At 70.3% G+C, this 27445-nt stretch overlaps 1 protein-coding gene across 9 annotated transcripts; it reads left to right on the plus strand.

Moving 5' to 3' along the window:
* Window positions 1–926: 926 nt before the first annotated feature.
* KMT2D (lysine methyltransferase 2D) lies at window positions 927–27413 on the plus strand. Of its 9 annotated transcripts, none has more exons than XM_072032003.1 (55): window positions 927–1107; window positions 2857–2939; window positions 3032–3158; window positions 3250–3482; window positions 3609–3715; window positions 3823–3985; window positions 4094–4259; window positions 4368–4482; window positions 4570–4736; window positions 4866–5794; window positions 5948–6082; window positions 6167–6996; window positions 7237–7350; window positions 7773–7883; window positions 7970–8074; window positions 8303–8484; window positions 8568–8732; window positions 9050–9159; window positions 9265–9309; window positions 9400–9615; window positions 9696–9839; window positions 9932–10048; window positions 10228–10352; window positions 10477–10666; window positions 10827–10901; window positions 11151–11255; window positions 11343–11588; window positions 11854–11938; window positions 12050–12294; window positions 12457–12530; window positions 12620–12670; window positions 12844–14565; window positions 14826–14999; window positions 15086–15234; window positions 15450–17512; window positions 17677–17800; window positions 17892–17979; window positions 18134–18200; window positions 18311–18543; window positions 18626–21610; window positions 21700–21843; window positions 21921–22085; window positions 22183–22339; window positions 22432–22513; window positions 22619–22794; window positions 23207–23355; window positions 23454–23589; window positions 23670–23809; window positions 24151–25324; window positions 25467–25603; window positions 25760–25890; window positions 25973–26258; window positions 26373–26446; window positions 26538–26646; window positions 26775–27413. In XM_072032003.1, the coding sequence occupies exons 2-55, from the start codon at window positions 2891–2893 to the stop codon at window positions 26865–26867; spliced, it is 16284 nt and encodes a 5427-aa protein (XP_071888104.1). In that variant the 5' UTR covers window positions 927–1107; window positions 2857–2890; the 3' UTR covers window positions 26868–27413. The 9 variants fall into 9 exon arrangements, with proteins under 9 accessions (XP_071888104.1, XP_071888102.1, XP_071888106.1 ...); XM_072032001.1 differs by having other exon boundaries at window positions 12050–12293; window positions 12447–12530; XM_072032005.1 differs by having other exon boundaries at window positions 11343–11546; window positions 12050–12293; window positions 12447–12530.
* The last annotated feature ends 32 nt before the right edge of the window (window positions 27414–27445 follow it).

The following is a 27445-nucleotide window of genomic DNA, read 5'->3' on the forward strand; positions in this document are numbered from 1 at the left end:
GGGGGACACAAGGTGGGGGGGGCTGCCAGCTTAGGGACAGCCCCTCCCTGGGGACACGCGTGACAAGAACGGACGTGGCCCCGTGCATCGGCACCCACGGTGAAGCCCCCCCCGGATGGCGGGGCCGGGGGGGGGGGGGGGGGGGGGGGGGGCAGCACCCTAGGGTCCTGGCAGGTCCCTGGGGGGGGTGGGCAGCACCCTGGGGTCCCGGGGCTGGGGGGGGGGGGCAGTACCCTGGGGTCCCTGCAGGTCGCTGGGGGGGTGCCAGGGCTGGGGGGGGTCCCCGGGGTTGGGGTGAGCGGGGGGGGCTGGGGGCCGCGCTCCCTGCTAATTGTGGCTAATTAACGCTAATTGCCCAATTAGAGATGGGGGGGGCAGGAACTGGGGTATTGGGGGGGGGGTGGGCAGGTGCCGGGGTACGGGGGGGGGCCGTGCCCAGGAGCTGCCCCCGGGGTTACCGGGGGGCGCCCCCCAAAGCGGGGCAGCCCCGGGGGCTCCCCGGTGCCGCGGTGACCCCACGGCCACGCGGGACCGGGACGGAGCCTGCCCCACGCACCCACCCGGGGCGACCCCCGGGAGAAACGGGAAGGGAACCGGGACCGGAGCCGGGTGCAGAACCGGGAGCGGGGCCGGGACCCCCCCGGTCCCAGATCCGCACCCCCACCCCCCCCCCGCCCGCCCCCTTCCACCCACGTGCGCGCCTCGCGCCCGCCCCGGCAGCGCTGGGGTTAACCCTCGCGGAGGGATCCCTCCCGGCAGCAGCGTGCACTGCGGCCCGCGCCGGCCCCCCCAGCACCGCAGCGCCGCGCCCTCCGCGCTCCGTCTCCCTCCGCCCGAGCCCCCGCCGACAAAGTAGTGCGGGCGCGGCGGCGGCGGCGGCGCCCCCCCCCTCACGTCCCCCCCCTCCCCCCCCCTTTCCACGTCCCCGTTTCCGTTTCCTTTCTCCCTTTTCCTCCTCCTCCGGCAGCGGCGGCCCCGGTGCGGCGGGCGGGGCGAGCGGCGGGGCCCTACTTTCCTCTGCAAATGGCCGCACCGGGGAGCGCCTCCCGCCCCGCTGCCCCGGCCCCGGCACCGGAGGCGGCGGCGGCGGCGTAGGGGAGGCCGCGGGTAAGAGAGCGGCGGTGTCGGGACCCCCCCCCCCCCCAATTTTCCCCGGTCGCCCCCCCCCCCCCTCCCCTCCCGGGGCCGGGCCCCGCGTTTTCCGCTCCCGTTTTCCGCTTCCCCCTTTCCCCCCCCGGAAGGGAAAAGTCTCCCCCCCCACCCCCCCCCCCGCCGTTCTCCCGTTTTGTACCCCCCCCCCAAGGGTTGGGGGGAAAAAAGGAGAAAAAAAAAAAAAAAAGGAGCCCCCCCCCCCCCCCCTCCCGGGAGCTTCCCCCCCCCTTTGTGTGAGCCGGGGGTCGTTGTGTGCCCCCCCCCCCAAAAAAAAAAAATCCTCCGGTTCCCGGGGATGCCCGGGCCTGGAAAGGCCTCGGTTTGGCGGGGGGGGGGCCGCCTCCGAGCCGCCGCCGCCTGAGCTGAGAGGAACGGCCCCGGGTAGGCCGCGGGGGGGGGGGGGGGGCCGGGGCCTGGCGGTACCGGGGGTGGAGGGGGGGGGGGGCTCGGGGGTACCGGGGAGGGGGTGGGGGGGGAACCGGGAGGGGGTCCGGAGGGGAGCGGGGGGGGTCTCAAGGCGCTGCCCCCCCCCCCCCTCCAAGCACACCGGATCCGGTGCCCGCTGCACGCCGGGGATCTTCCGGGCAGCGCGCGGCCCCCCCCCAAATTCACCGGGGGGGGGAACGGGAACCAGGATTTGACCCCCCCCCACTCCGTGCTGGTAGCACCCGGTGGAGCCCCCCCCCCCCCCCAAATCGCCCCCCCCCCCCGAAAAAACCGGGCCTCGGTGCGCAGCCGCGGTGGGGCCTGACCGGAGGGGTGGGGGGGGGGGCTCGGTTTGGGGTCTCCGGTTCCCCGGTGGGGGGGGTGGGGGGGGCCGGTATGGAGCTGGGGGGGGTCCGTACCCAACCGTGCCCCCCCCCTTTCCTCCGGTTCCCGGGGTCGTGCTCCCGGTGTGCGGTGGGGTCCGAGGGGGGGGGTCCCGGTGGGGGGGGGGCGCGTGGGAAATCCTTTACCGGGGAGGGGTGGGGGGGTGGGGGGGGGCACGGTTCTTTACCGCCCCCCCCACCCCCCGCGTGTCTCGCCCTCGTGGTCCTGGGGGGGCTCAACTGGATCCCTCCCCCTCCCCCCTCCCCGGGGAAACTGAGGCACAGGGGGGTGGTTTTCGGGGGGGGTGGGGGCGGTGTCGGAGTCCTCCCGTTCCCGTTGTGCCCCCCCCGGCCTGTCCCCGTGCCCCCCCCCCCCCAGGTTTTAATGTAGGCGCCGGGGGGGGCTTTGGTCCATGGAGCCGATGGGTCCGCGTCCCTGCTGGGGGGGGGTATTTGGGGGGGGGGGGAGGGCCCTGGGGGGGGGTTTGGTGATTCCTACACCCGGGGGGGGGGCACATGGGGGTTGCCCCCCCCCCTCCCTGGGGTTTAATTGGGATCCACGTGGCCTCGCTGGTGGGGAATGCGCTGCCCCAGATATGTGGGGCTGCCCCGCTCGCCCCCCCCCAGGCATCCTGCGGCGTGTCCTGGGGGGGGGGCATACCCGGGGGGGGGCTCACGGTGATGGGGGGGAAGGGAGCAGGCTGTGGGGTGCGGGGTCTTAGAGACCCCCCCCATGGGGAACGGGGATGTGGTTCTGGGTGCTGGGCTGAGCCCCTTTGTGCGGGCTTTGGGGCTGGGGGGGAGAACCGAGAGGTCTGGGGGGGGCACCTGAAGGTCTGGGGGGGCACCCAAGGGGTCTGCGCCCCCACTCACGGCTCTCGTGCCCCCCCCGCAGCCGCGCGCCTCTCCGGAGGGCCGCAGGAGGCAGGATGGACGAACAGAAAGCGCCCGGCGAGGACAAGGACGCGGACGCGCCAGGTGAGCAGGGGGCAGGGTCCTCTATTTTATTTTTTTTTTTTTGGGGGGGGGGGCTCGTCCCGACGGGCCGCTGAGGGTCACCTTCCCCGCAGCCGATGCGGCCGCGCCCTCGGAGGAGATGGGCAGCGCCGAGGGGGACCCCCTGAAACCCCCCGAAGGAGCCTCCGCGGGGCCGGGGCTGGAGAGCGCGGACACCGGGGGAGCTCCCCAGGCCGGCAGGTGAGGATTTTGGGGGGGGCTCGGGGGTGGCCTGGGTTTTTGGGGGGGCTTCTGCACGTCCCCAACGCCCTCTGTCCCCCCTCCCTCGCAGCGCGCCAGCCCGCCGCTGCGCCCTCTGCAACTGTGGGGACTGGAGCCTGCACGGGCAGCGGGAGCTGCAGCGCTTCGAGCCGGAGCCCGACTGGCCCGAGCGACTGCGGGGGGGGCTCGAGCCCCCCGAGGGTCCCGGCGAAGCCCCCCAGGAGCTGGAGCCGGCGGGCGATGACCTGGCACAGGTCGGGTTCTCCGAGCGAGTGTCCGCGGCGCAGCTCTTCGAGCCGACGGGTGAGTGGGGGCCCCGTGGGGGATCCCTCGTGCCATGGGGGGTCCTAAAGCCCCGTGGGGGTCCCAAAGCCCCTTGGGGGTCCCTATCCCATGGGGATCCCGGTTCCTGACGCCCCCTCCCCGCAGGGCACTGCTGGGTTCACCGCTGGTGCGCAGCCTGGTCCGATGGTGTGGAGCGTGCCACGGGGGGGCTGGCCGGCGTGGGCAGAGCTGTTTTCTCAGGGATCTCACAGGTGAGCGGCTCTCAGAGAAGGATCAGGGGATAAGGGGGGGGGGGCAGAATGTCCCCCCCCACCCCCAGTCCTCAGCCCTGACCCCGCCGGGCTGCTCCCCCTTCCAGAAATGTGAACACTGTCGGCGGAGGGGGGCCACCATCCCGTGCCGGGCTGCCGGCTGCCCCCGGCTCTACCACTTCCCCTGCGCCGCCGCCAGCGGCTGCTTCCAGGCCATGAAGAGTTTTCGGCTCCTGTGTCCCGAGCACGTGGCCGAGGCGGCGCAGATGGGTGCGTGCCGGGTGCTGGGTCCTGCTCCCGAGGGGACGTGGAAGCACGGAGGGGGGGGGGTGGTTTGGTACCCGGGGGGGGGTCCTGACGCCCTAATCTCACGCGCAGAGGACGCCCGGTGCGTGGTGTGCGACGGGCTGGGCGACGCACGGGACCTGCTGTTCTGCACCAGCTGCGGGCAGCACTACCACGGCGCCTGCCTGGACATCGCGCTCACGCCCCGCACGCGCTCAGGGTGGCAGTGCCCCGACTGCAAAGTGTGCCAGACCTGCAGGTGGGTGAGCCCGGCTCCCCGGGAGCCACCGGGGGGGACACACGCAGGAGGACGGTTCTCACCTTTTTTTCACCTTTTTTTTTTTTTTTTCCCCCTCGTGCCCCGCAGGCAGCCCGGCGAGGACTCCAAGATGCTGGTGTGCGAGGCGTGCGACAAGGGCTACCACACCTTCTGCATGGAGCCGGCCATCGAGGGCGTCCCCGCCGACTCCTGGAAGTGCAAGGTGCGCCCCCCCTACCCCCATCTTTTCTTCGGGGAGCTCTGGGGGGGTGCCTGCCCCAGCTTTGACGCCCCTCTGCCCCCCCCCCAGAACTGCAGGGTGTGCTCGGATTGCGGCCGGCGCCCACCGGAGCTCGACCCCGGCTGCCAGTGGCACCGGAGCTACTCGGTGTGCGAGGGCTGCCAGCAGCGGCGCGGCACGGAGGGAGCCTGCGGGGCGCAGGGACAAGCCCCCCCACCCGACCCTGCGGCCCAGGCGTGAGTTGGGATGCATGGGGGGGAGCGGGTGGGCACCCCCCTTGGTAAAAAAAAAAGGGGAGTTGCTGGGCTGGGAGGACCCTGGGGTGGCTGCAGCCCCGCTCCCCTCACTGGGTGCCCCCCATCCAGGTTGGTGGCCCCCGATCGCAGCGGGCTGGCGGAGGTGCCCGTGCCCCCAGTTGAGCCTGAGGGGAGCAACGAGGAGCTGCAGCCGGGGGGGGACCCTGAGGTGGCACCCCCAGGCCCCGAAAAGTTGCCCCCCGACGAGCTGCCCCCCGATGAGCCGCCCCTCGAGAAGGTGCCCCCCGAAGAGCTGCCCCTCAAGAAGGTGCCCCCCGATGAGCCGCCACCCCTTGAAGAGCTGCCCCTTGAGAAGCTGCCCCTCGAGAAGACCCCCCCCGAAGAGCTACCCCTTGAGAAGACGCCCCCTAAAGAGCCGCCCGCCGAAGAGCTGCCCCTCGATGTGCGCCCCCCGGAGGAGCTGCCTCCTTGCGTGCTGCCCCCCGACGAGCCCCCACCTGACGAACTGCCCCTGGAGAGGTCGCCCCTTGTCGAAGAAGCGCCCCCCAACGAGATGCCCCTTGACGAGGCGCCCCCCGACGAGCTGCCCCCCAGCGAGCTGCCCCTCGCCGTACCACCTCTGGAGGAGCTGCCCCCCGACAAACCTCCGCTTGCCAACTCGCCCCCTAACGAGCTGCCCCTGGACAAATCGCCCCCCGACGAGCAGCCCCCCGATGAGCCACCCCTCAAGGAGCCTTCCCCCGTTGAGCTGCCCCCCGACGAGCTGCCCCCCAGCAAGCCTCCCCTTGATGAGCTGCCCCCCGAGGAGCCCCCGCTGGACGAGCAGCCCCCCAGTGAGCTGCCCCTCGACCTGCAGCCCCCCGACGAGCCGCCCCGCAGCGAGCAGCCCGTTGATGAGCTGCCCCCTAACGAACCAGCCCTTGATGAGCTGCTCCCCGACAAGCCTCTCCTCGAGGAGCTGCCCCCCCCTGAAGATCTACGCCCCGCCGAGCCGCTCCCCAGCGAGCTGTCCCCCGAGGAAGACCCCAAACCACCAGGTAAATGGGGACCCCTGTGCCCATGGGGGTCCCACACTTGGGTCTTCCCCCTCATCCCATTACCTGTCCGTGTGCTTTGCTGCCCCTCTGGGGGTGCAGGGGGCGAGGGGACCCCTGTGGCCCCCCCTCCCTGACCCCTTCCCCGTCCCTCAGGTCTCCTCCCCGAGGTGGCAGTGGCAGAGGAAGCGCCCGCCCTGGCCCCGGAGGTGCCCTCGGAAGAGGAGATGGAGCTGGAGCCCGAGCCCTTGCTGCTCCCCGAGGCCGCGCCCCCGCCCCCTGCTCCCCCAGGTGGGTTTGGGGACATGGAGGTCGTGGCGGGGGGGGGTCTCTGCTGCGGGCTGCGTCACCGTCCCCTCCTCTGTGCCCCCCCAGATCTCTGTGCTGTGTCACCCGCTCGCCCCCCAGAGCCCTCGCCCCACGCCAAGGAGGAGGAGGAGGTGCCCGAGCCCCCCGGCAGCCCTGGCACTGCCATGGACACGGAGCCCCCCGGCTCCCCGCCACCCCCCCTGGGCTCCCCCGCCTGCACCCCAGCCCCTGCTGAGCCCCCCGAGGATGAGGAGATGGAGACGGGCGGCGGTGAGGGGGGGTCACCGAGCAGCCCCCCTGGAGATGGCCCCCATATCAGCCCGGCCCCAGAACTGGGGCCCTTCCCGGGCCTGCCTGAGGAAGAGGAGGAGGAGGAGGAAGAAGCGCCCAGACTGGAGCGGGAGGGCACCAGCGGGAGCTCCCCGCCGCTGAGCGAGGAGGACGGGCTGGAGGAAGGCCGGGCTGGGGGGGACCCCGAATCCAAAGGGTCCCCCCTGCTCCTGGAGCCGGAAGAATTGGGCCCCGAGACCCCCATGGAAGTGTGCCCGGCGGGGGAGAAGCTGCTGGAGCGCGGCGACGAGGGGGGCCCCGAGCCCCCCGCCCTGCGCCCCCGGCCCGATATCCTCAACGAGATCTCCAACCTGAGCCAGGGGGACACGAGCAGCAGCTTCCCAGGCTCCGAGCCGCTGCTGGGCTCGCCGGACCCCGAAGGGGGGGGGTCTCTGTCCCTCGAGCTGGGGCTGGCCTCGGCCGACGCCAGCCTGCAGAAGGAGGACGCGGGGTCACTGCCGCTGGGCGCCGAGACCGACGACTCGCTGCTCTTCGAGCCGGCCACCAAAGGGGACGGGGACAAGAGCCGCCGGCGCAGCTCCCCGGGGCGCTCCCGTGTCAAGCAGGTACGGGGGGGGACACCCAACCCCACCCCGCTGGGGTTGTGCCCCCCTTCCCCAGGCTGCCCCCATTAGGCGAGGGCCGCGTGCGCGTGATGGGGTGGGACGGGGGCCGTGCCCCGATGCTGCCTCTGCCCCAGCCGGGACGCGTGGGGAGGTGGTGGTGGTGGGGGGGGGGGGGGGGGGTTTGGCCGGGTCGCCCCCAGCTTGCTGTAACCCCCCCCTCCCCTCTCCCCTTGGCCCTAGGGTCGCAGCAGCAGCTTCCCCGGGCGGAGGCGCCCCCGAGGTGGGTCCCACGGGGGCCGGGGCCGGGGCCGTGCGCGCCTGAAGTCGACCACCTCATCCGTTGACACCCTAGCAGTAAGGCTGGGCTGGGGGCAGAGGCTGGGGGGGGGGGGTTGGGGGGGCCCGGGGGTGTCCCAGAGCTGTTAGGTGGCAGGGCTGAGAGCCGAGAGTCCCCCCCCTCACCTCCGTCCCCATCCCCAGCACCCCAATCCCTTGGAAAGGCTCAGGAAGCCTCGGGCCGATGGGCGGGCAGGGGTCCCGGGGGAGGCCTGGGGGGGGTCTGCCTGGGGCTGCGCTGTGGGGCTGGGGGCTTCACCCCACCGGGGAGGGGCTGGCTTGCAGGGGGCTGCTGCTCTCGGATGTTCTCGTGCACCCCGTTGTAGCACCAGGCTGTGGCCAGCGCTCCCCAAGCCATGTGGCAAGCTGGGGGGGGGCCTGGCGCTGAGCCCCCCAGCTTTGCCGCTTGCCCTGAGCCCCCCCCCTCGCTCTACCCGCAGCTCGCCGACGTGGAGAGCTCGCCCAGCAAGGAGGAAGATGAGGATGATGATGACACGATGCAGAACACGGTCGTCCTCTTCTCCAACACCGACAAGTTTGTGCTCATGCAGGTAACGGGGGCGCTGCGGGATGAGGGGACGGGTGCCTGTCCCCGTTGTCCCCCCCCCAAACTCCTCTCACGGCCCCCCTCCCGCAGGACATGTGCGTGGTGTGCGGCAGCTTCGGGCGCGGGGCCGAGGGGCACCTCCTGGCTTGCTCCCAGTGTTCCCAGTGCTACCACCCCTACTGCGTCAACAGCAAGGTGAGGAGGGCTGTGCCCCCCCATGCCGGGCTGTGCCCCCCCCCACGCCGGGCTGTGCCCCCTGGGGGGCTCGGGCTGGGAGCTTTTGGGGTGTGCAAACAGGGTGATGTTGGGCACGTCCACGTGGATGCGTTGCCCCATGCTTTGGGGCGTCCCCCGTGGCTGTGCCACCCCCGGGACCCCCGTGGCCGCACTGAGGCTCACGTGGCCGCCCCCCGCCCCCCCCAGATCACGAAGGTGATGCTGCTGAAGGGCTGGCGCTGTGTGGAGTGCATCGTCTGCGAAGTGTGCGGCAAAGCCTCCGACCCCTCCCGGCTCCTGCTCTGCGACGACTGCGACATCAGCTACCACACCTACTGCCTGGACCCGCCGCTGCAGACCGTGCCCAAGGGGGGCTGGAAGTGCAAATGGTGCGTGGGGTTGGGGGGGAGCCTTTTTGGGGGGTGGTGAGGGGTCGGCGCTGAGCCTTTTGCGCCTCCCCCCCCCCCTCCAGGTGCGTGTGCTGCGTGCAGTGCGGGGCGGCTTCTCCTGGTTTTCACTGCGAGTGGCAGAACAACTACACGCACTGCGCGCCCTGCGCCAGCCTCGTCGTCTGCCCCTTCTGCCGCGAGAAGTACGTGGAGGACGACCTGCTCATCCAGTGCCGGCACTGCGATCGGTGAGCCCCAGGGCTTGGGGAAGGGGGGCTGCAGCCCCCTCGGTCGCCGCACACACCGAGGGCTCGCGGTGGTGCTTGGGTTCCGTGCGCCTTGGTCGAATTTCGGTGCTGCGCAGGTTTGGGCTCTCTCTGTACGTCCTGCGGTGTTTTTGGGGTCTCGCCCCAAAGATTTCTGCTCTTGGGGTGGTTTTTGGGTTCTGCGTGGGGCAGCAGGCCCTGCTCAGGACCATCCCGACAGGGGCAGCTTGGGTTTTTTTTTGTGGGTCTGGTGATTTTTGGGGTGATCGGGGCACGTGATGGGTCCCCGCTGTCCGCAGGTGGCTGCACGCGGCGTGTGACAGCCTCTTCACGGAGGAGGAGGTGGAGCAGGCGGCTGATGAAGGCTTCGACTGCAGCGCCTGCCAGCCCTACGTGGTCAAACCAGCTGGTGAGCACCCGCGGGGGGGGACCCCGTGAGGTTTGGGGTCTTCTGTGAGATTTGGGGGCTGCGGGGCAGCGTGGCCTCACCTCCGTGCCTGCTTTTCCCCTGCAGTGCCCGCGCCTCCCTCGGAGATCTCCGCGAAGGCCAAGGAGCCAGGTACACGCGGTGCCGTGCTCGGTGCTGCCGGCTTCCTGGCGACCTTCCTGGCACCGGTCACACACCCAGCTCCCGTTTTTGTCCCCGCAGAGCCCCAGTATTTTCGCTTCGAGGGCGTGTGGCTGACGGAGACGGGCATGGCGGTGCTGCGCAACCTCTCCATGTCGCCCCTGCACAAGCGGCGGCAGCGCAAGGGGCGCCTGGGCACCCTGAATGGGGAGGGGGGGCTGGAGGGGGGAGACCCCCTGGGCCCCGACGACAAGAAGGACGGCGACCTGGATGCCGACGAGCTGCTGAAGGCCGAAGGTGTGTTTTCGGGGAGGGGGTGAGCCGGGGAGAGGGGTTTTTTGGGGGGCACCCTGCTGACGCTGCTCCCCTTTTGGCAGTGGGGGTCGAGCACATGGAGTGTGAAATCAAACTGGAGGCGCTGGCCAGCCCCGACCGGGACGTGGGGGCCGATGTGGACTCGGGGAAGGGGCTGGAGGACCCGGACGAGTGCAAGAAGAGGAAGCGCAAACCCTACCGGCCCGGTGGGTGCTGCCCACAGCCGCTGCCCCCACGGCCGGGCTGCCCTGGAGCTGCTGTGACCCCCTCCTCACCTCTTGTTCTGCCCCCCCCCTAGGCATCGGTGGCTTCATGGTGCGACAGCGCAAGTCCCACATGCGCCTGAAGAAGGTCCCGGCGGTGCTGGCTGAAGTGGGGCGCGAGGGGCTGAGCGCCGAGGGGCACCCCGAGGATGGTAGGGACCCCCAGAGCCCCTTCCCCGTGTCCCTGTCCCACCTGGGGTGGCCCCAGGGGACGGAGAGGGCCAGGAGGGGTGCGCCCAGGCGGTGGGGCCGTGCTCGAGCCCTTCCTGCAGCACGAGGACGGCCCCGAGCTCCTTTGTGGAGAGGAATTTAATGGGGTTGCCGTTTGTAGGGACTCCTGGGGACCTCCCCGCGGAGGGCGGCCTGGATCCGGGCTCGGCAGAGGGGGACGAGAAGAAGAAGCGCCGGGGGAGGAAGAAGAGCAAGCTGGAGGACATGTTCCCCCCGTACCTGCAGGTGGGGGGGCGAGGGACAAAGGACGGGGGGGGGACACCGTGCTGGGTGGGGTAGAGGCGAGGGGATGGCAGCGGGGACACGGTGACACCGACTTCTCCTCCTCCTCCTCCTCCTCCTCGGCCAGGAGGCGTTTTTTGGGAAGGCGCTGATGGACCTGAGCAGGAAGGCGCTGCTGACGGCGGGTGGCGTGGGGGACGGCGCCGCGCGCCCCTCCTTGGGCCAGGGAGCCCCCCGGCACAAAGGGGATCCCAGCATGGCCGGGGCGCTGCAGGGAGCCCCCCCTGACAGGAGGGACCCCCCCGTGCACCCCAGAGGTGAGCAGGGAGCGACGGGAGCCCCAGCCTTGGTGGCAGGGGTGTTACTGGGGGGGGGTCACTGGGTTATAGGGACCTGCTGTGGGCACCAGGGGGGTGTCAGGGGGCACTGGGGGGGTCGCCCCTCTCCCTGGCCCTGCTGAAGCCTGGTGCTTGGCAGGGGACGACAGCACCGACGGCAGCGCCACAGCCCCCGATGATGATGGCAAGGACGACGCAAAGGCCGAGGACCTGGGTGAGCCCTGGGACCCCCCCCGGACCCCCTCATCCTCGGCCAGGGCTCATTAGGAGCCTTCCAAGGCCTTTGAGGGGCAGCTTAGAACTCCAGGCAGGGTGGAAAGAGGTGACCCCAAGTGGTGCTTTGTGTGCCCTGGGGGTCTGGGGGCTTCTGTCTACCCAGTGGGTCTGGGGGCTGCGGGGGGGGGTCATGGGGGAAGACACCCAGACCGGCCACTGAGGGCATCGCGCTCGCTGCTCCCTGCAGGGACCGACGACCCCAAGAACTCCCCAGACCCCGGGGACGCCGAGAAGCCGGCCACCCCCGGGGAGGGCGCACTGAGCTCCGACCTCGACAAGATCCCCACGGAAGGTGAGGGTCCCCCAAGGTCCCCCCATGGTCCCCCATCACCGCTGGGGGTCAGGGGGCCAGGATGCCCCCCCCCCGTTCCTTGCTCAGCTCCCTCTTGTCCTCCCGCAGAGCTGCCCAAGATGGAGAGCAAGGACGTGCAGCAGCTCTTCAAGGACGTGCTGGGCTCGGCCGAGCGCGCGGAGCAGCCCCTGAACTGCGTGGCGCCGGGGATGGAGGCGGGGGGCGCGGGGCAGGACCCCAGCCGGGCGCAGCGGCCGTTCCTGCCGGGAGACCTCCAGCTGCCGGGGCAGGGTGGGTGGAAGCAGCAGAGCCCCGAGCCCCGGGGAAGTCCCGGTGGGTGCAGGAGGGGGGCAGTTCCCTCCCTTTGCCTTGGGAAAGCTGCCGTGCCGCGTCTTCCTCCCCGCTTTGTTCCCCCGACGGGAGCAGTGGCTGCAGCCCAGCAAAGGGCTCAGGCTCCTGGGTCTTCCTCCTTGCTCTGGGAAGGGGCGTGAAAGCTTTTGGGGGGGCGCATGGGGGGGGGTCTTGTACTGCTAAAGGCTGATCAAGGGGGCTCGAGGCCGTGCTCTGCCCCCCGTGTGACCCTCTCCTTCTCTTGCAGGGAGCGTCTCCCTGGGCTCTCTCTCTGGAGCTGTCTCCTTGGAGTCGTATTCGGGAGTCTGCCAGTCCCCGTTCCTCGATAACCGGTGAGTGGCTGGCTGGGGGGGGGCTGAGGTTGGCTCCTCAAGCACAATTGAACACCCAGGGCTCCCTTTTTCCCCGTGCCCTGCCCGTGACACCCTGTGCCCCCCCTGCAGGGAGCGGAGCGGCTTCTTCAGCCCGGATCACTGCGAGCCCGAGAGCCCCTGGGCCAGCAGCTCGGCCACCACCACCCCCTCGACCCCCACGACGCCCACGACGGAGGGCGAGGGGGACGGGCTGTCCTACAACCAGCGCAGCCTGCAGCGCTGGGAGAAGGACGAGGAGCTGGGCGAGCTCTCCACCATCTCCCCCGTGCTCTACGCCAACATGAACTTCCCCAACCTCAAGCAGGATTATCCAGGTAGGGCTCTGGAGGGGTTTTGGGGGCCCGGGGGGGGGAGGGCAGGTGGAGTTGCTGCCTGGATAAAAAGGGATCCCAGGGTTTGGGGTGGGCTCCTGGGGTGCGTGGGCTGACGCTGACTTTCTCCTCCTCTCGTGCCCTCTGCTGCTACCGGACTCCCAGACTGGTCGAGCCGCTGCAAGCAGATCATGAAGCTCTGGAGGAAGGTCCCCGCCACGGACAAAGCCCCCTATTTGGTGAGTGCTGGGGGATAACGGGGTGGGTGGGGGGGGGGCACGGGGGGCTCCCCGGGGCTGCGAGTCAGCTGCCTTCGTGTTTTCGTTAGCAAAAGGCCAAAGATAACCGGGCGGCTCATCGCATCAACAAGGTGCAGAAGGTACGTGCTGGGGCGAGAGGTGCCCGGCGGCCCCGTCCTAGCCCTTGGGGGGGGGAGGGTGGGTTGGAAACCCGGCACCCCCCCCTCCTTGCCCTGTTAGCCCCTTCCCCAGCCCGCAGGGAGGGTCGGCGTGCTGCGTCCCCACGGCCCTGACGGCCGGGCTCTCTCTGCAGCAGGCCGAGAGCCAGATCAACAAGCAGACCAAAGGGGAGGGACTGCGCAAGCCGGAGAGGCCCTCGCTGCACCTACGGATCCCGGTGCCGCCGGGGACACAGCCCGTCTACATCGGCAGCCCCCCCGCCGCGGGCGAGGGCTTCCTGAAGCCCCCCTCTGGGGCCGCCGGGGGGCCGGAATCGCCCAGCGAGCTCTTCCTCAAGCTCCCCCCCCAGTCCCCTGCCCAAGTGCCTTCGCACGACCCCTACGGCGCGGCGCCCGCCTACGCGCTGGAGCCCCGCTTCCCCTCGCCCCTGGGTCAGAGCCCCACGGCGGGCGCTGCCTTCCAGCCCTTCCCCGCTCAGCCCCTCGCCGGTCCCCGCGCTCTCCCCGGTGGTTCCCAGCCCCCCGACTTCCACCCCACGCCCCCCGGTACCCCCCGGCACCAGCCCGGCACCCCCGACCCTTTCCTGAAGCCCCGGTGCCCCTCCTTGGACAACCTCTCGGTGCCGGGGAGCCCCAGCGCCCGCCCTCCCGAGGCCCTGCTCTCGCCCCTGCCTTTCGGGGAGCAGAAGAAGGGCCTGGAGGTAAAGAAGGAGGAGGGAGGGGGGAACCTGGGGGTCTGCTCGCCCGGCTACGCGCCCACCATGGGCTACGGGGACTCCCCGGGCGGCCCCCACCTCTCCGCTGCGGAGCTGAAGGCGGCCGACGTCTTCAAAGCCCCCCTGACCCCGCGGGTTTCTCAGGTAGAGCCGCAGAGCCCGGGGCTGGGGCACCGACCCCAAGACCCCCATCCCTTGGCCCCCTCGCCCCCCAGCCACCCCGACCTCTACCGCCAGTCGCCCTACCCCGACCCCTACGCGCAGCCCCCGCTGACGCCCCGGCCGCAGCCCCCTCCCGAGGGCTGCTGCGCCCTCCCGCCGCGCTCCCTGCCCTCCGAGCCCTTCTCCCGCGTCCCCGCCAGCCCCCAGTCCCAATCCAGCTCCCAGTCCCCCCTCACACCCCGGCCGCTCTCCAACGAAGCCTTTTGCCAGTCGCCCGTCACCCCCCGCTTCCAGTCCCCGGACCCTTACTCCCAGCCCCCCTCCCGGCCCCAATCCCGGGATCCCTTCACCCCCCTGCACAAACCACCCCGGCCCCAAATGCCGGAGCCGGGCTTCAAGTCGGTGCCCCTCTCGCACAGCCCGGCGGCCGGCGGTGGGGGTTTTGGGACCACCCCAGCGGGTGAGCCCCACACCAAGGTGCCGGGTGGGCAGCAGCAGCAGCAGCCCCCCTTTGCCCGTTCCCCCGGCGCCAGCGTCTTCCCGGGCAGCCAGCCCCCCATGCGCTTCACCTTCCCCCCGGCCGTCTCGGAGCCGCTCAAGGGTTCCCCGTCCCACCAGCCCCACGGGATCAACAGCCATTTCGTCCCCGGCAAGCCCCAGAGCTCAGCCTACGCCTCGTCCCCCGGTTTCCACCAGGCCGGCAGCCCCTTGGGGCCGGGCACCGGGGCTGCCGACACCACCTACAGCCTCTCACCCCTCCGGCCGCCCTCGGTGCTGCCCCAGCAGCCCCCAGCGCCCCCCCAGCAGCCGGATGCCACCATCGCCTTCCTGCCCCGAGCCGCCCTGGGGGCTGATAAGAGGGAGGAGGCGGCTGCGGGGCTCACGGCACCCCCAAACCGGGACCTGGCCGAGCTGCCTGGCGGCCAGGACGGGGCCATGGCCACCATGAGCCCTTCGGAGCTGGAGAAGCAGAGGCAGGTGAGGGCTCGCCAGGGGGTCGCGTGGGATCCAGTTGGGTTTGGGATGGGCTGCGAGGGAGGAACGTGGGGCGTCACAGTTGGTAACGGGATCAAAAAGCCCAGCTCCACGTTTTATTACCCCTCCGGAGCCATGAAGGGAACGTGGGCACCGGGCTGGGGGCAGCAGCCAAAGCTCTGCGTTGGTTTGTCCCCCGGCTCGGGGCCGGCGGGGGTCTTGCTCTGTGCCCCTGCTCGCTCCTAATTCTCTGCTTCTCCCAGCGCCAGCGGCTTCGCGAGCTGCTCATCCGCCAGCAGATCCAGCGCAACAGCCTGCGGCAGGAGAAGGAGAGCGCGGCGGCCGCTGCCACCCCCTCGCCCGCGGGCTGGGCCCCCGAGGCCGGCAGCCAGAGCTTCGAGCTGAGCCGCGGCATGGGCGCCTACCAGCCGGCACAGGTAAGGGGGGACACGGGGACACACGGCCTGGCTCGGGATTTGGGATGGACTGACGGCCATGGTGACGTTGTGCCCTTTTCTTTTAGGATAAGGGTCTTTTAGGGTCGCTGGCCACCCCGGCCGGCAGCGGGAAGCTGCCCGGCTCGGTCATGGTGCAGGCGGCGTTTGCGCAGGACGAGCGGCTCTCGCGGCCCCCGCCGGCCGCCACCCCGGCTGCCCTGGACATCAACGGGAGGTGAGTGCCCCGCATGCGGGTCAGAAACGAGCAGGACAAAAGGGTCGTGTGCCCCCCCAGCTCCTGCTCACGGGACTTATTTTGGAGGGATGGGGTAGCTGTGTGTCCACAGGATGCAGCTGGAGGGGATCGGGACACTGTGGGGTGCCCTGTGCACAAGGGGTTGGGGTCGGGGCAGTGCCGAGCTGCCCCCCTGACACCACGGTGTCTTGCAGGGCGGCAGTGGGCCCCCCCCAGGCCTTTTACCCTCGTGGGGTCTTCCCGGCGCCGTCCCCGCAGCAGCACCTCTGGCAGCAACAGCAGCAGCAGCAGCAGGCAGCCGCAGCCCTGCGGCTCCCCGTCACCTCCCGCTTCGCCCCCCCAGCCGCCGGCACCCCCGTGGGCAACCTGGGCGCCCGCCTGCCAGCCCCCGCCGAGCCGGTGCCCGCTTCGCCCGGCACCCTGGGCGCACCCTTCATCGAGCTGCGGCACAACGTGCAGAAGGGACCTGGGGGGGTCGTGGGCTCCCCTTTTGCTCCCCAGCCTCCCCGGCCTCGCTTTTTCCTGCCCGGGGAGGAGGGCGCCCCGCAGCCCCTCTGCACCCCCGCCATGCCTATGCAGGCGCTCCCCGCCCCGGCGCTGCAGCCCCAGAAGATGCCGGTGCCTCTGCCGCCCGCTTCACCGCAAGGCGCCGAGATGAGCAACAGCCACCACCAGCTGCACGCCAAAGCGGTGCCCCCCGTGCCGCTGCCCACCCCCAGCCTGGAGCTGCAGCACGTCCCCCCGCGCCCGCTCTCCTCCAGCTCTGCCCTGCGCCCCGAGGGTCCCAAGGAAAGCCCCGCACCAGCTCCGGCCCCGGGCAAGAGCCAGCTGAGCCTGGAGGGCGGGCGGCTGCCCTGCGAGGTGCCGGTGGAGCCCGATTTGGACGACGACTTCGGCTCCCACAAGGACCTGGAAGACGACGACGATTTGGCAAATCTGAGCCTGGATCCGGACGTGGCCAAAGGGGACGATGATTTGGGCAACCTGGACAGCCTGGAGACGGCCGACCCCCACCTGGACGACCTGCTGAACGGCGACGAGTTCGACCTGCTGGCCTACACCGACCCCGAGCTGGACACGGGTGACAAGAAGGACATCTTCAACGAGCACCTGCGCCTGGTTGAGTCGGCCAACGAGAAGGCTGAGCGTGAGGCCCAGCTCAAGACGGAGCCGGCGGGACCCAGCTTGAAGCTCCCCGATCCTGGCGATGGCAAAGACCCGGCCCCGTCGGTGGAGAACCAGGAGGTGCCCAAGGAAGGGCTGGTGCCGGGGGTGGGCTTGGGGCCAGCTCCCTGCGCACCCGGCACCGCGCTGGCACCTGAGCCAGACTTCAAGGCGCAGGGTTTGGAGGCAAAGGCTTTGCCCACCGACGTCAAGCCCAAGCTGGAGGAAGGCTGCCTGAAGACATCGCCCTGCCAGTTCACCGCCGGTGGCCCCGAGCGGCTCCCAGTCCCCGTCAAGTCGGAGGCCCTGCAGGGCACGGATAAGATCTCTGCCTCTTTGGGGCTGACCATCAAGCCCAGCCAGACCCTCCTGAGCCCCGGTGCTGGCCCTGCTCGCCTCGGCTTGACTCACTTCCCAAACAGTGGCTCTGTGCTGGAGAAGGACCCTTATGCTGGCCCTGGCCGCGGGCTGGCCCCTGCCCAGCTGGGCAGCCAGAGCAACCCTTTGCTGGAGAAGTTTGAGCTCGACAGCAGGGCGCTGGGCTTGGGCAGCGCCCGGCACTCGCCAGCCGATGACCTGGATAAAATGGAGAGCTCTCTGGTGGCCAGCGAGCTGCCGCTGCTCATCGAGGACCTGCTGGAGCACGAGAAGAAGGAGCTGCAGAAGAAGCAGCAGATGTCAGCCCACCTGCCCCGGGGTACCCCGCACCTCCCGGCCCCAGGGCACCCCATGATGCACACGGCAGCGGCCGGGCAGCCCCTGGAGGCGCAGCCACCCCGCATGGGCACCCCGCAGGCCCCCCTCCAGCTGGGGCTGGTGGCCAGACCGCAGCTTATGCCACCGCAGCCCCCCCGGCTCGGCACTCCTCAGCAGGGCCCGGCATTGGCCCCCCACATGGGCATGGCCCCAGGGCAGCCCCACGTCCTGGCAGCCCCCCACGGCGTGCAGGTGGCCCTGGCGCAGCCGCAGCAGAGCCAGCAGCAGGTGCTGGTGCAGAAGCCGATGGCCGGGGTGCAGCCGCCCACCCTGGGCCTGAAGCCCCCCCAGCTCGTCATGCAGCAGCAGTTGGCCAACAGCTTCTTCCCAGACACAGGTAGGGCCATCGCCTTCACCCCAACCCAAATCTGGCCCCGGCAGCTGCTTGGGGTGGTCCCGGAGGCAGCTGGGGTGGTTGGGTTGTCTTTTTGGGGCACGGGGCTCTCGTGGGTCGGGGATGCGGTGCGGCAGAGGGTGAATTCCTTCCCAATTCTCTCGCAGACCTGGATAAGTTTGCTGCCGAGGACATCATGGATCCCATTGCCAAGGCGAAAATGGTGGCGCTGAAGGGCATCAAGAAGGTGATGGCCCAGGGCAGCATCGGGGTGGCCCCGGGCATGAACAGGTAAGGGAAGGGGCACGGTGGGCAGCGGGGCACGGGGTGGGCGAGTGCTCATCAGCCTCAGCTCATCCCTTCTCCCTGCACCTCCCCAAAGACAACAGGTTTCCCTGCTGGCTCAGCGGCTCTCGGGAGGCCCGGCCGTGTCGGAGATGCAGAACCACATGCTGGCAGGGAGCGGGCAGGTGAGTAGGGGGCACAGGGGGATGGGTCCCCCCCCCCAGGGCTGCCTGGCTGTGAGTGAGGGGCAGGAGCTTCATGGGCCCCTGGGGAGCTGTGGGGAGGGCACAGGGACACCGAGAAGGGGGCACATGTCACCAACGCTCCCCTCTGTGCCAGGAACGGAGCGGCACCGACCCAACGCAGGCTCGCCCCAACCCCCCCACCTTCGCCCAAGGCGTCATCAGTGAGTACCGAAATGGCACGGAGAGGGGGGGCACGGCTTCATCCTGCCCGCACGGGCTGGGCTGAGCTGGGGACCCTGCTGAGCCCGAGCTCTCTTCCCTGCTCCCGCAGACGAGGCCGACCAGCGGCAGTACGAGGAGTGGCTCTTCCACACGCAGCAGCTCCTGCAGATGCAGCTGAAGGTGCTGGAGGAGCAGATCGGGGCGCACCGCAAGTCGCGCAAGGCGCTCTGCGCCAAGCAGCGCACGGCCAAGAAGGCCGGCCGGGAGTTCCCCGAGGCCGACGCCGAGAAGCTGAAGCTGGTTACGGAGCAGCAGAGCAAAATCCAAAAGCAGCTGGACCAGGTAGGGGCTCCTCGGGCGGGTGGGCTCCCCGTTTTTTTGCAGGGTGCCCCGGTGCTGACGCCCCCCTGTCCCCTCCCCGCAGGTGAGGAAGCAGCAGAAGGAGCACACCAACCTCATGGCCGAGTACCGCAACAAGCAGCAGCAGCACCAGCACCAAGCCTCGGCCGTCATGGCCCTGAGCCCCTCGCAGAGCCCCCGCCTCATGTCGAAGCTCCCCGGGCAGCTCCTCTCGGCGCACGGCGTCCAGCAGCCGCCGGGGGCCGTGGTGGGTGCCCAAGGCCTTGGCCAGCAGCCGGGGCAGCCCGGGGGGCTGCGCCTGCCCCAGGGCGGTGTGTCCATGGCCGTGCAGCAGGGCTTGTCCTTCATGGGCCAGCAGGCGGTGGGGAACGCCCCAGTGCCCGGCACCTCCAACACTTTCTTCCCCGGGAACCCCGCGCTCCGCGGGCTGGCTGCCGACAGCCGTCTGATGCAGGAGAGGCAGCTTCAGAGGATGCAGCTGGCCCAGAAATTGCAGCAGCAGCAGAATATGCTGGGGCAGGTGTCCCTGCAGCAGCAGCAACAGGGCGTGATGGGACAGGCGTCCATGCAGCAGTCGGGTGTGATGGGACAGGCGGCGATGCAGCAAGCGGGCGTCATGGCACAGGCGTCGATGCAGCAGCCGGGTGTGATGGGACAGGCATCCATGCAGCAGCCGGGCGTCATGGGGCAGGTGTCGATGCAGCAAGCGGGTGTCATGGGACAGACTTCAATGCAGCCACAGGGCATCATGGCCCAGACTTCAATGCAGCAGCCCGGTGTCATGGCACAGGCACCGATGCAGCAGCCGGGCGTCATGGGACAAACTTCGATGCAGCAACCCGGTGTCATGGGACAAGCTTCAATGCAACAGCCCGGTGTTATGGGACAAGCCTCCATGCAGCAGCCGGGCGTCATGGGACAAGGCTCGATGCAGCAACCGGGTGTCATGGCCCAGACCTCGATGCAGCAGCCCGGTGTCATGGGACAAGGCTCCATGCAGCAGCCCAACGTCATGGCCCAGACCTCGATGCAGCAGCCGGGCGTCATGGGACAAGGCTCGATGCCAGCAGCCATGGTAGGGCAGCAGCAGGCGGCAGCAGCCCCGCAGCCGGGGCCCGTGGGGCAGCCCATGGTGCCAAAACAGCCGGCGGTGATGGGCAGCCAGCAGAGCCTGCTGGTGCAGCAGCTCTCACCCCAGCAGCAGCAGCAACAGCAGCAGCAGCAGCAGCCGGGTTTGCTCGGCCACGCGCCGGGGCTGCAGCACCAGGCGGTGCTGGGCCACCCCGCTCCCCAGCGCCAGGTCCTTCTTGCCCAGCACCAGCAGCGGGTGCTGGGGTCGCCCCAGTTGGCCCCGCAGCCTCCGGGGATGTTGGGGCACCGCCTCGTGCTCTCCCAGCAGCTGGGGCAGGCGCGGGCGCTGCTGGCCCCGCAGCAGCAGCAGCAGAACTCGGCAGCCGCCCAGCCGAGCCTCCTGGGGTTGGGCCAGGGGCAGCCCCCCATCCAGCACTTTCAGCAGCATGGGGCGATGGGCCAGGCTCCCTCCGTGCTGCACCTGAGTCAGGGAATGCAGCCGGCCCCGGTGGTCCTGGCTGCCAAGGACCAGCCCGGAGGAGCGGATGGCAGCGCCCTACCCGCCGAGGGCAGCGAGAGCGGGGGGCAGCTGCACGCAGGGGGCCCTCAGGAGCAGCAGCAGCAGCAGGGAGCCCTCAACCCCCCGGGGCTGGGGGGGCCGGAGCCCCAAGCCCCCAAGCACCAGGCTGAGTTAGGGCAGGGTCAGCAGCTCCTCTTGGGCTCCCCGCAGCCGGGCGTCCTGGGCTCCCTGGCCGCACAACCAGGGCTGCGGGCGGCCACTGCGCCGGGTCCCTTGCTAGCCCCACCGCAGAGCCCCGGGGCCACGCGCCCCGAGCTGCCCCAGCTGCACGGGGACACCGCTGGGGCTGCAGAGCCACAGCCGGGCTGCGGGACGGGCAAGGTGCCGGCAGGCTCGTTGCAGGGCCAGGCACAGCCCCCACGGCTCCAGAGCCCTGGGCAGCCCAAAGCAGGGCCAGCGCCGCAGCCGGGGGCCACCGCCACCACCGCACTGTCCCCAGGCCTCCTGGGGCAAGTGCCGGGGCCGGTGATGGGCCAGATCCGGGCTCAGCTTCAGGGCGTCCTGGCCAAAAACCCGCAGCTGCGGCACCTCACGCCCCAGCAGCAGCAGCAGCTCCAGGCCCTCCTGGTGCAGCGGCACCAGCAGAGCCTCCTGCAGCAGAGCCAGGCGCTCCGGCAGCCCGGCCCCTTCCCCGGGCAGGCCCCGGAGCACAGCCCCCAGGCACGCCAGCAGCCTCCCCGCCCGCTGGGACCCCTCTTCCAAGCCCGGCCGGGTGCCCCGGCAGAGGAGCAGGGTGTGGGTGGGCAGGCACGGGGGCAGCCCCCCACCAGCAGCCCTCAGCAGCCCCTGGCTGAGCTGGTGCAGGCAGCCCTGGCTGCCCGTGGCCCCCAGCCTGGCCTCGTCCGGCTCCCCACACCACCGGCCCCTTCGCCCCTGGGCACGGGCTGCATCCCCCAGCACCTGGCCAGCCCCGAGCAGAGTCCCCAAGAGCCAAAGAAGACGTCACCGGGGGTCCCGGCCTCGGCCCCCAGCCCGGCGGAGCAGGGGCTAGCACCTGATGCAGCGCGTGGCCCCTGGGACCCCGAGGCACCCGCTATGGACCCGGCTGACCCCGGTGAGACCCACGTCAACGGGGCTGTGCCGGGGGGTGAGGCCCCCCAGGTGTTGGTGAAGCAGGAGCCGAAGGAGGAGGCGGCAGCGGTGGCAGCGGCGCAAGGCGAGCTGGAGGGGGATGAGGCAGCCAGGCTGGAGGCCAACGGGGACCCCGGGGCTGCCCAAAGCAGCAGCCCGTTGGTGCCGGGAGGCCGCTCGGAGGCCGGTCACCTCCTGCTGCAGAAGCTGCTGAGGGCCAAGAACGTGCAGCTCTCGGCACAGTGCCCCGGAGAGCTCAACGGGCACGCCGAGGGCCGGGGCACCGGGATGGAGCCGCGGCCGCAGTCGGTGCTGCTGGGCCGGGAGGTGAGCAGGGTGCTGCGGGATGGGGATGGGCACCGAGCACCCCCTGGGACCGTGCTCAGCACTGCTCCCGTTCCTCTTTTCCTCCCCAGGACCCCTCCATCGCCCGCAAGCCAGCAGCCACCAAACCCAAGCGGGTGCAGAAGGGGAACGAGCGGGTCCCGGCGTCGCGCAAGAAGCTGCGCAAGGACGAGGGGCTGCGGCCCGGCGAGGCGCTGATGAAGCAGCTCAAACAGGTACGGGGAGGGGGGCCAGGGCTGCGGCACGGGGCCGTCCCCGGCCTCGTCCCCTGCTCACCTCTCTGCCCCCCCAGGAGCTCTCGCTGCTGCCGCTGACGGAGCCGACCATCACGGCCAACTTCAGCCTCTTCGCCCCCTTCGGCAGCAGCCCCATCAACGGCAAGAGCCAGCTGCGGGGCGCCTTCGGCAGCGCCGTGCTGGACAGCGTGCCCGACTACTACTCCCAACTGCTCACCAAGGTGAGGGGGGGGCTGTAGCTGCGCCCCCCGCCCCGATCTGGGGGTCCCGGGGCACCGCAGCGTGCTCACACCCCGCTGTCGTTCCCCCCACCCTCAGAACAACCTCAGCAACCCACCCACGCCGCCCTCCTCGCTGCCCCCCACGCCGCCCCCCTCCGTGCAGCAGAAGATGGTGAACGGCGTCACGGCCCCCGAGGAACTGGGCGAGCAGCCCAAGGACGCCGAGCCGGCCCGCGAGCCCCATGGCCAGAAAGGTGAGCTTGGACAGTGCTGGGTGGCACGGCACCCCCCCCACCACCTTTGGGGGACCCCCGACCCTGGTGCCACTCGTCCTTTCCCCCCGCAGACACATCGGCTGTGGAGGTGAAGAGCCTGGACCTGCTGGCAGCTCTGCCCACCCCCCCGCACAACCAAACCGAGGACGTTAGGTGAGCCACCGACCTCCTGGACCCCCCCCCCAATCCCAAGGGGGTGGGTGACACCGGCTGCTTGGCCAGCACCGGCACGGCTGTGACCCCCCTTTGTCCCCGCAGGATGGAGAGCGACGACGAGAGCGACTCCCCCGACAGCATCGTCCCGGCCTCGTCCCCTGAGAGCGTGCTGGGCGAGGAGCTGCTGCGCTTCCCCCTGCTCAGCGAGGCCAAGCCGGAGCTGGAGGAGCGCGTGCTGTCCCCCATCATCCCCATCATCCCCCGTGCCAGCATCCCAGGTGGGTTTGGGTGGTCCCGGGGGGGGGCACGGGCCTGGAATATGCAAGGCAAGGCAGGAGGGGGGTGCGTGGGCACGTGGATCAGTGGGGAAGGGGGCTGGGGGGCACGTGGACTGGGTGTGGGGGGGTTGTTTGGATCAGGTGGGGGTAAGGGAGGGCAGGGGGGGTCTGCAGGGGGGCGCAGATTGGGTGGGAGGGTGTCTGTGGGGTGTAGGGACCGGTAGGAGGGGAGCTGGGGATGGGTAGGGGCGAGGTGGGGCAGGAGAAGAGTCCCTGGGGAGGGGTCCCAGCTGCTCCCTGCACCCATGGGTGCTGGGTGTTCGCTGTTCCCATCGCCGTGCCCTGCTCTCTGTCCCCCGGGCGATCGGGTGGGATCTGTGAGGCTCTGACCCCCCTCTTTTCCCCACACCAGTGTTCCCTGACACGAAGCCCTACGAGGCCGCGGAGCCTTTCGGGGCACCTCCGGGGAAGGTGGGCGCAGCCGGCCTGGGCGCCCCGTGGGAGAAGGGCAAGAGCAGCGAGGTCTCCGTCATGCTGACCGTGTCTGCGGCAGCCGCCAAGGTGAGCCAGGGGCCAGCAGGACACCGGGGGTGTGCCATCGGTGTCCCCATGCGGTGACGGCCGGGGACGGGGACCCATCACATCCCTCTTTGATCCAGAACCTCAACGGGGTGATGCTGGCCATGGCCGAGCTGCTGAGCGTGAAGATCCCCAGCTCCTACGAGGTGCTGTTCCCGGACGGCCCCATGCGAGCGGCCGTGGTCGAGGCTAAAAAAGTGGAGGTGGACGTGGCCGGTGAGTGTCCGCCGTGTCCCTCGTCACCACGGGTCCCTCGTCCCCGTGTTGGGTGCCCCGTGACAGGCTGTCCTTCGCAGGGATGCTGGGGGGCAAGGAGAAGGCGGCGCTGGCCGGGAAGGTGCCGGAGAGCAGCTCGGAGTGGCTGAAGCAGTTCGACGCCGTGCTGCCCGGGTACAGCCTCAAGGGCGAGCTGGATCTCCTGACGCTGCTCAGACAGGTCAGCGGGGCCTGGGGTCCCCGGGGTGGGGGCTCTGAGGACATGAGAGAGGAGTTGGGGGGGTCTCTGTGGGGCTGCGGCCATGGGAAAAGGGTTTTGGGGTGCCTGTGAGGCTACGTGGTGGCACTGGAGGGGGGGCCTTTTGGGACTGAGGTGTGTGGGGGTGCCTGGAGGACTGGAGAGGTGCTGAGGCCCTTGTGGGACCGTGTCACCCTTGGGACCCCGTGGAAAGGGTTGGGGAGGTCCTTGAAGGTCTGGGAAGGCGATGGGGTGCTGCAGGGCTCCCCGTTGCGATGCGTGGGGAAGATGGGGGGGGTCTGACAGCGTCCCCCATGCCTCAGGAGAGCCCTGTGCCCGAGAAGACCCTGCACCACGGCTACGTCAACAACGTCTCCAACCTGGACGTGCGGCAGCTCTCCGTCATGCCCCAGGAGCCCTCGCCCCCCTTGTCCCCCTCCGTCCCCTCCCCATCCAGCCCCGCCGAGGCCGCCAGGGTCCCCGACCCCGAGGCTGCCCACGAGGCAGCCCCGGCACCCCCCTCGCCGTTGCCCCCCGCCCCCTCGCCAGCCCCCGGGGAAGAGGGGGCCGCGGCCCCCCACTCGCCGCCCCGCTTCAAGCCGCGCTCGCGGCCGCCGGAGGGGGACGGGGACGAAGCTCGGCCCCGGCTGAAGAAGTGGAAGGGGGTGAGGTGGAAACGGCTGCGCTTCCTGGTCACCATCCAGAAAGGGGGGGCCAAGCGGGACGGGGACAAGGAGATCGCGGAGTTCATCGACAAGCTGGGCACCACGCTGCGCCCCGAGAAGGTGCCGCGGGACCTGCGCAAGTGCTGCTTCTGCCACGAGGAGGGCGACGGGGCGACGGACGGGCCGGCCCGCCTGCTCAACCTCGACCTCGACCTCTGGGTCCACCTGAACTGCGCCCTGTGGTCCACCGAGGTCTACGAGACGCAGGGGGGGGCCCTGATCAACGTGGAGGTGGCCCTGCACCGCGGGCTGCTCACCAAGTGCTCCCTGTGCCAGAAAACCGGCGCCACCAACAGCTGCAACCGCATCCGCTGCCCCAGCGTCTACCACTTCGCCTGCGCCATCCGCGCCAAGTGCATGTTCTTCAAGGACAAGACGATGCTGTGCCCGCTGCACAAGCTGAAGGGCCCCTGCGAGCAGGAGCTCAGCACCTTCACCGTTTTCCGGCGCGTCTACATCGAGCGGGACGAGGTGAAGCAGATCGCCAGCATCATCCAGCGGGGCGAACGGCTCCACATGTTCCGCGTGGGCGGGTTGGTCTTCCACGCCATCGGGCAGCTGCTGCCCCACCAGATGGCCGATTTCCACAGCGTCACGGCCCTCTACCCCGTGGGCTACGAGGCCACGCGCATCTACTGGAGCCTGCGGACCAACAACCGCCGCTGCTGCTACCGCTGCACCATCTGCGAGAACAACGGGCGCCCCGAGTTCGTCGTGCAGGTCATCGAGCAGGGCCTGGAGGATTTGGTCTTCTCCGACTCTTCGCCACAGGGTGAGCGCCACGGGGAGGTGCCCGGAGCTGGGGCTGAGCCTCTGGGTGCTTTGGGAAAGGGGGGGGGGGAACGGGGTAAAAAGCGTCCTCGAGCTGCGGGCGCGCAGCTCAGGTCCCCGCTTTTTTTCCACCCCCGTGGCAGCCGTCTGGAACCGGATCATCGAGCCGGTGGCGATGATGAGGAAGGAGGCCGACATGCTGCGGCTCTTCCCCGAGTACCTGAAGGGCGAGGAGCTCTTCGGCCTCACGGTGCACGCGGTGCTGCGCATCGCCGAGTCGGTAGGTCCCGGGGTTGGGGTGGGGAAGGGGGTGAAGGGGGTCTCCCCTCTGCAGCCCCCTCACGAAAGGACCGGCAGCAGTGCCGGTGGGGCTGGGGGGTGGCCCCGTGGGGCTGCCCCTCAACCCCCGGCCCCTCGGCTCCCTCTTTTTTGGCAGCTGCCCGGCGTGGAGAGCTGCCAGAACTACCTGTTCCGCTACGGGCGCCATCCGCTCATGGAGCTGCCGCTGATGATCAACCCCACCGGCTGCGCCCGCGCCGAGCCCAAAATCCTCACCCACTACAAGCGGTGAGCACCAAGGGCTGGGAGATCCTTGGGGGAGACCCCCCGGGGCACCCCCTTTTGGGCTCTGACACCCCCTCCTTGGCAGGCCCCACACCCTGAACAGCACAAGCATGTCCAAGGCTTACCAGAGCACGTTCACGGGCGAGACCAACACGCCCTACAGCAAGCAGTTCGTGCACTCCAAATCCTCCCAGTACCGGCGCCTGAAGACGGAGTGGAAGAACAACGTCTACCTGGCGAGGTCCCGAATCCAGGGATTGGGGCTCTACGCCGCCAAGGACATTGAGAAGCACACCATGGTCATCGAGTACATCGGCACCATCATCCGCAACGAGGTGGCCAACCGGCGCGAGAAGATCTACGAGGAGCAGGTAGGGAGGGGGGGGTTTGGGGGGCCCTGGGGGATTTTGGGGGACCCTGGTGGCAGTTTTGGGGGGTTGTGGGGGTTTGGAGCAGCAGTCACACCAATTCTGTCCCCTCCTTAGAACCGTGGCATCTACATGTTCCGCATCAACAACGAGCACGTCATTGACGCCACGCTGACGGGGGGCCCGGCCAGGTGAGCGTGGGGCCATGAAGACCCCCCCCCCCCCCGGTGCCTCACTGCCCCACAGCTCGGTGCTGATCCTGCTGTGCCCCCCCCCCCCCAGGTACATCAACCACTCGTGCGCCCCCAACTGCGTGGCCGAAGTCGTGACCTTCGACAAGGAGGACAAAATCATCATCATCTCCAGCCGGCGCATCCCCAAGGGGGAGGAGGTCAGGCGGGGGGGGGCACACGGGGCGGCCGGGATTATGATGGGGGGGTGTTGGGGAGGGATTTGGGGTCTGGGGGGGTGATTTTGGGGCGCGGGGCCGTGCCGTGCGTGACTCCCCGCTCCCCCCAGCTCACCTACGACTACCAGTTCGACTTCGAGGACGATCAGCACAAGATCCCCTGCCACTGCGGAGCCTGGAACTGCCGAAAGTGGATGAACTAGCGGCGAGAGAAATTTGGGGGGGGGGGCCGGGGGGAGGCCGGGGATGTCTCGGAGCCCTCCCAGGGACGCACCGGTGTCCCCCCCCCCAAAAAAAAAAAGAAAAAAAAAAAGGGGGGCCCTCCGCCGGGGGGACGGGGCCCCCGGGGGCCATGGAGGTGCCCCGGGGGGGGGCGGTTGGTGGCGGCCACCGGGGCACGGAGGTCGCCGGCCCGGCCCGAATGGGGACGGACGGACGGACGGACGGACGGACTGGCAACTCAGGGTTTTCTTTGCTTCGTCCTGCGAGGAAAAAAGCGGGGAGGTGGGGGGGGGGGGGGGGCCGGCGAGCCTCCCCCCGTACCCCACTCCCCAAAAAAAAAAACCGACCCCCCCCTCACTCCCCCCCGCCCGCCTCCCTCGTGGCGGGGGGAGCCACGGAGGTGGTTTTGGGGCGGAGGGGGGGGGGAGCAGGAGCGGTCCCAGCGGAGCCGGAGCGAGTTGGGAGCCGCCGGCCTGGATTTTTAGAAACAAACCTTAATAATATTTGCTCGCTAATTACCAAGGTAACACAGACTCCTTGAGCTCGACAATCCGGGCTC

This window comes from Anas platyrhynchos, chromosome 34 (genome assembly GCF_047663525.1).
Source record: "Anas platyrhynchos isolate ZD024472 breed Pekin duck chromosome 34, IASCAAS_PekinDuck_T2T, whole genome shotgun sequence".
Taxonomy (NCBI): Eukaryota; Metazoa; Chordata; class Aves; order Anseriformes; family Anatidae; genus Anas; species Anas platyrhynchos.

Coding starts and splice junctions, on each gene's coding strand:
- KMT2D (XM_072032001.1), top strand. CDS start 2,891: ATGGACGAACAGAAAGCGCCCGGCGAGGACAAGGACGCGGACGCGCCA. Junction 7,351..7,772: donor CATCCGTTGACACCCTAGCA/GTAAGGCTGGGC, acceptor CTCTACCCGCAG/CTCGCCGACGTGGAGAGCTC. Junction 18,201..18,310: donor CTTCGCCCAAGGCGTCATCA/GTGAGTACCGAA, acceptor CTGCTCCCGCAG/ACGAGGCCGACCAGCGGCAG.